Source organism: Electrophorus electricus, chromosome 16, assembly GCF_013358815.1.
Source record: "Electrophorus electricus isolate fEleEle1 chromosome 16, fEleEle1.pri, whole genome shotgun sequence".
Taxonomy (NCBI): domain Eukaryota; kingdom Metazoa; phylum Chordata; class Actinopteri; order Gymnotiformes; family Gymnotidae; genus Electrophorus; species Electrophorus electricus.
The window spans coordinates 17,282,334-17,288,781 of NC_049550.1; the positions used below are offsets into that span (position 1 = coordinate 17,282,334).

At 40.7% G+C, this 6,448-nt stretch overlaps 1 protein-coding gene across 1 annotated transcript; it reads right to left on the reverse strand.

The window, feature by feature from the left end:
• Positions 1 to 233: 233 nt before the first annotated feature.
• On the reverse strand, positions 234 to 3,102 carry LOC113582841 (UPF0428 protein CXorf56 homolog). Its single transcript, XM_035535183.1, is given in 8 exon segments — positions 234 to 322; positions 756 to 848; positions 1,637 to 1,726; positions 1,938 to 2,012; positions 2,014 to 2,083; positions 2,209 to 2,250; positions 2,465 to 2,582; positions 2,976 to 3,102. Coding segments are annotated over 8 exon segments (675 nt in total). The 5' UTR covers positions 3,100 to 3,102; the 3' UTR covers positions 234 to 259.
• Between the last annotated feature and the right edge of the window lie 3,346 nt (positions 3,103 to 6,448).

Below are 6,448 nucleotides of genomic sequence, written 5' to 3' on the forward strand. Positions count from 1 at the left end.
GGTCTCTGTAAACCTTTATTTAAAAGAAAAAACAAAAATACATATGTACAAAATAAATTCCAGATGGCTTAGAAAAATTATTCCTCTCATGTTTCATCACACTCAAAAACACAGGCTGCACATTTAGGACAAAACATCAAATGCACTGTAGTAAAATGTAGTGCCCACCTGCATTTCTGTTTCTGATCCTGTGTCTCACAAAACAACACACAGCTGGCTTGACGTGACCAGGACACACAGACACACACACACACACACACTATTTAAACTGGTTATCAATAAGGGTCCCCTTCATCTTTGCCTTCTTAGCTTCTAGTTCAGCCTGAAAAAAAGAAAGCAAAGCAGTTACTCACACACACAGAACAAGTACACGTTAACCTACACACACACACACACACACACACACACACACACACAGAATATGTACACGTTAATACACGTCTACACACTTCATTATATCAAGCACACCACAAAGGTGTTTTTCATTTATTTTATAAACAAAACACACTGAACATGCCGTATGAACGCAGCCTCATGTGGAACACAGCCGGTGCTGTTCCCTAATCAGACCAGTTTTCCCCTCGGTTCTACACAAGAGGTTTTACACTCGCCCAATAGAGACATGCACTTTCCACCATGTGAGGGAGCAGGTGGGAATATTTATTTGGTTAGCTTTGTGAGCATGAATGTCAGAATATCAGTGTCTCCACCAGCTCTTTTCTTTCGTGTGTGTGTGTGTGTGTGTGTGGTCTCACCAGTTCCTGCAGTCTTTTCTTGCTCATTCCTTTCCTCTCTAGTTGTTTCTCGATGACTTTAGCATTCTGAGCATAACAGTCCGCCACCTCCCTCTGGAAGAAGCAGCAAATCACAACATTCACATCATTTATTTTTAATATTCCCTTCTAGAAAAAAAAAGAAGCAGCCAATCACAACATTCACATCACTTATTGTTTTTAATATTCCCTTCTAGAAAAAAAGCAGCAGCCAATCACAACGTTCACATCACATTGTTTTTAATATTCCCTTCTAGAAAAAAAGCAGCAGCCAATCACAACTTTCATATCACTTATTGTTTTTAATATTCCCTTTTGGAAGAAAAAGGAATCAAATCAATTACATCACCAATTACTACAATATTCATAATAATTTTGATATGTATAAATTTGAATCCATCAGCCATTTCAAAGCAATCACAAGTGTATCACATTAGAAAACTGGTCACATCACAACAGGGAGGCAATCCCACTACATTTGAAGGAACTATGCAACAGGTTACACTGGGCGAGGTCACACCAGCAGGTTCCAGGTCCAGCCCACAAGACCCCTGGTTTGCATACAACTGTACTTCCTCTAAGACAAACACCTGACTAAACTCATCAGGTAATTACCAAGCCCTTCACACCTCACTCAGGTGTGTGGAAGCAGACCAGACAGTGACCTGTGCAGGGTATAACGTACATCTTCAGCTAACTCGGGTAACTCCAAATACCCTGGTTAAAGAATAAACACTGTGTACTAACAGCCAAACACGTATTCTGGCTAGAACTCTAGAATAATCTAAATTTTTATCATGAGCCAATCACAATCCATACGGCTTGGTTTCAGTACAAAGATCCAATCACAGTACAGCACTCACTGCCTCGATCTCTTCCTCTTCCTCATCAATGGTTGACATGGTAACAGACCTGAACTTGCCCATGTCTTTGGTGCGTTTCGTCATCATCACCTGGAAGACAGTCGTAAACACACACACACACACACACACACACACACACACACACACACACAGAAAAGCCTTTAAAACACCAGAAATTATGAAGAAAGTGTAAGTGTGTGTGTGTGTGTGTGTATATATGAGCGAGAGAGAGTGTTTATAGCAAAGCACTAACATTTATGTAATGTAATTTGTGTCACTGTGTGTCATGTGTGTGTCTTACTCTGACTTTCTTTGGTGCCTCGGGTTTCTGGCTGTAGACGTTGGTGTTGCCAAAGCCCTCGCCAAACTTGACCACGGGCACCATCCACGATGAACGTCACAGGAGTGTTCTTCATCTGGTGCTGATAGAACAGGAGGAGGCCACACCTACAGAACACACGCGCATGTGCACGCACGAGTTTCAGCTCAACTGGTTTTCTTTCCTTTTTTGAAGTACAGGGAAATTCTCTACGGTTTAGATTTGAATTTGATGTGAGTGAAGGTCATCATACTTCCCACACTTCTTCCGGTATTGTCACTCGATCCCCTCCGCCCTGAAAAACATTTAACCACCTTTGTTTAAAAATACCAGCAAAGCCAACCCTGTTTCAAACACTGGCACAGTCACCTTTGTTTACAAACAGTTAGCCTTGATCATTTTAATTACTTATTAGAATAGTAATGTGCGAATACATTCACACGTGCACGTACATATCCATCACCCACACAATAACAAAAACACAGGTGTGTAGGGGCGAACACACACACCTTTTCAAGTACACGCTCTCATCCTCTTCCACGTTGCAGAACTTGTGCGCGTGTTTCGCTGCGTCAATGACTCGTGCCTTGTCCCGTGGTCTCATGGGTAACTTCTCCAGCTGGCAGTCTTAAAGAGTTAAAGGTTCATTCAGCCAATACGAATGCTCAACACTTAATTAAAATAATTTCAAAGGTCGTATCTCTAGGCGGAGAAATGGTGAGAGGAAAAGAGATTCCGTGCTGCGACACGGCGAATCTCCGTTGTGTGTGAGGACACAAGGTCGCTAGTCTGAGAAAGACAGTCAACTGTGTCCGGATCATCCGCTAGCCGACAGACTAGTGAGCTAAGCTAGAACAGGAGCGAAACTAGTTTGGTCTGGTCCGATTCAAGGCAATGGATAACGTTGTAGTTAAAACACAAAAATCAAAGAAAACGTTCGTGTGTGTGTTTATAACAACTAAAAACCCGCCTCTGCCAGGAACTCTTATTTATACAAACTAACTAGCTATGCTAACGTACCCAGCACGAGCACCATTTGCTCACATAAACAGTAGTACACGTGCAGCGGCTTCTCTCCATCGTCGTACTCCTCTCTGTCGCGCGTGTCCGAACACACCACACTCCGTGACACAACTTTAGGCATTTATGTAAGTAACAAGAAATTGAGTCCCAGTCAAACCTGAATACTGGCAGAAGCGCATGTGCTCTCGTATCCACAGGGAATAGTTCTTTAAAAATACACCACAGGCTACCAATGTGATTCTAACCAAACATCCGTTATAAATACAACACTGTGTTTCTAACTTATTACATTCTTTATAAATACAACATCGTCTTTCTAACCTATCACTTCCTTTTATAAATACAACACCGTGTTTCTACCCTATCAAATCCTTTATAAATACAACACTGTTTCTACCCTATCACATCCTTTATAAATACAACACTGTGTTTCTAACTTGTCACATCCTTTTATAAATACAACACAGTGTTTAATGTAGTAGTATGTAATGAGGTAGTAATGAGAGTCAGAGTAACGTAGTTGTGAGGTAGTAGTGTGAGGAAGAGTAATGTAATTGTGATGTAATGGGAGTCAGAGTAATGTAATTGTGAGGTAGTATTGTGAGGCAGTGTAATGTAGTTGTGAGGTAGAAATGTGAGATAATGTAGTGAGGTAGTAATGAGAGGCAGAGTAATGTAGTTGTGAGGTAGTAAAGTGAGGCAGAGTAATGTAGTTGTGAAGCTGACTCTCTCTCTTCTCTTCTCTCACTGTCTCTCACTCTCTTCTTTCTCCTCTCACTCTCACTCCTTCTGTTCAGTTGAGCTCATCTACTACCTAGAGTGTGTACATGATGTGTGTATGGGTATTCCCCCAGTCTTTGAATACATACAATATTTGTACACATAATGTACTCACTAAACACACACACACACACACACACAAACACACAGTGCAGTTAGAGCATTAGCCTAAATGTTTTAGGTATTTACTGTATTAGTTGTATTTAATAATAATGTTTCTAACCTATCACATCCTTTGTAAATTAAGGTCATTTGTAGGGTCATACATGTTGAGAAAGAATGCTCAGGTCTGTGAGTCCTAACATTTGGAGCTTTATTTTCACATTATAGGCAGGGGGGGGGGACCCCTTTGCTTCATGATCACCTGAGAGACAGATGCAGACACTTAACAAAATCCCAGATTAGAAGTAATGACGTATGATGAGAATACATTATTCATGTATTATTCATTAATAGCCCCTACCCTCCAGGATAACCCTGATCTGAGGCAGAATAAAGTAATTGTGAAGTAGTAATGTGAGACAGTGTAATGTAGTTGAGAGGTAGTAACGAGAGGTAATGTAATTGTGAGGTAGTAATGAGAGGTAATGTAATTGTGAGGTAGTAATGAGAGGCAGAGTAATGTAATTGAGAGGTAGTAATGAGAGGCAGAGTAATGTAGTTGTGAGGTTGTAATGTGAGGCAGAGTAATGTAGTTTTGAGGTAGTAATGCCGTAATGTTATACCATTATATCGTCCACAACAAACCAGTGGACCTATTGATATCCAAAGAGCAGAAGTTAGAATTCAACACATCTGTCATCACATGTGTAATTTATGCTAACTGCATTTAGATTTTAAAAACTGATCAAAATGTTTCCTCTTTCATTTAAATCATCACATCCATGCTCGGGGACTTCTTGCATCCTTACAGGACTCCCTGGAAGTTCTGGAAACGCGTGTAAGAACCCTGCTGGTCACACTGCCTTGTATAACCCTAGTCAGATATTTCTATCAACAAAAATAAAAAACAAAAACAACAACAAAACTTCCAAAAACTGTGCAAACCATCATAAAACAAAAAAACTGTTCTAGGTACAGCTGCAGTTTAGGGATTCCTGAAAAATGTATTTTCATCTCTATCAGTTCCACTCCTTGGTCTGCTGTTTCTTTCGCACCTATAAGGCTTGTCTTGTACATAGTTGTTTGTTGGTGGATTTGTTTGTGTTTATATTTGTTTACATTCCTTGTTTACAAGTACCCAGCAGTGCAGCACAGCGCCTTCCTCAGGGCCTCAGGGCAAGAGTGCTAGCTCACGGCCTTTCTTTTACTCGTCCTCCTTTAGGTCTGTTTTCCCAGCTATGATGGTCTAATGAACCAGTCTGCTGTGTTTTAGGGTCGTTAGTAATTGTTACAGTCGCTAGAGTTTCATCAAGCTGTCAAACATTCAACAGCTTTACAGCCGCTTGTGTATTTCAGCTGCCCTGACTGCCAGGTTAACACCATTCATGGGTGTATGGGAGTGCAGCTGCTTCCAGCCTCTTTCATGGTTGCGTTTGCAGCTGCGGATGTGTGCATGGTTTCCTTGATATTTTCTTCTGGATTAGATGAGCTGACGTTGAACCTAACAGATGGAAAAAAAAAAAGCCGGTATGTGTATGAATGTCTTGGCCCAAGTGTCTACTTCAATTTGAATCCTTAATGTTCATTGTGTACAATTTCAGATAACTAGTGTGAAAGTGAACAAGTACAAATTGTTCAAAAATGATCTTAAAACTGCAGGTGCACTTAGGGGTTTTAAGCTTAATGTTGAGAGATAACTCACAATATGTAATACTGTGTAATAATGTGTAATACTCTGAGATGTCATCAAGTTATTATTAAGAAAATAATCACCTGGATGTCTCCTCTCCAGACTGGGTGTCCACTCATTCTCCAAGTCACTGTGGTCAGTAGGGGGCGCTTCCCTGGGTTCTACCTTGCCTCATAAAAGGTAGGAACAGTGCAGTCCATCCTAAAAGATAAAGTAGAGAAGGAAAGTGTGTGTGTGTGTGGGGGGGGGGGGGGGGCGGCATTATACAGTCAGTATATGTAGATGTACACAACACAGTTTATTCTGTCACAAAGTAACAGTTATTTGTGTTAAAATGTTTCCCATGTTTACTATGTCCTCCACTAAGAGGCTGTCCAAATTCAGCTGTAACTCACCAATGGCAACCATGGCATGATCATTTCTCTTAATGTTTCTGTATCGAATTTTCTCCCATTTCTCCAGATGCCGCCACTCTGTCTTTGAGAAGTGCTGCTTCAACTCAGTGTAATCCTCCTGACAAAACAGATAAATAAGGCAGTTCATTCCTGAAATAACATTTATCTAAGTGAGTACCCACATCCAGACAAGGCTGCATCCTGTATCCGAACCCACTAGATAGAACTGAGCCTGTAGGCTAGCAACAGGGTTGGAGCCTAGGTTGAAAATTAGAGGTCAGGCTGTGGGGTTTTAGTCAAAATTACACATAAACATTACATATGTAGAAACAGACCACTGGAAACATTTCCTTCCTCGTTCAATTGACAATTAGTTAGCTAGCTGCTGAAGTTCCAGTGATTTTTGGAAAGTAGTGACAAAGATAACAGAGCTTTAGGGCCTAAGGGCTTTGATTCATTTGATGAAGAATAAAAAAATGAAAGAGATCGATGGCTAAATGAAT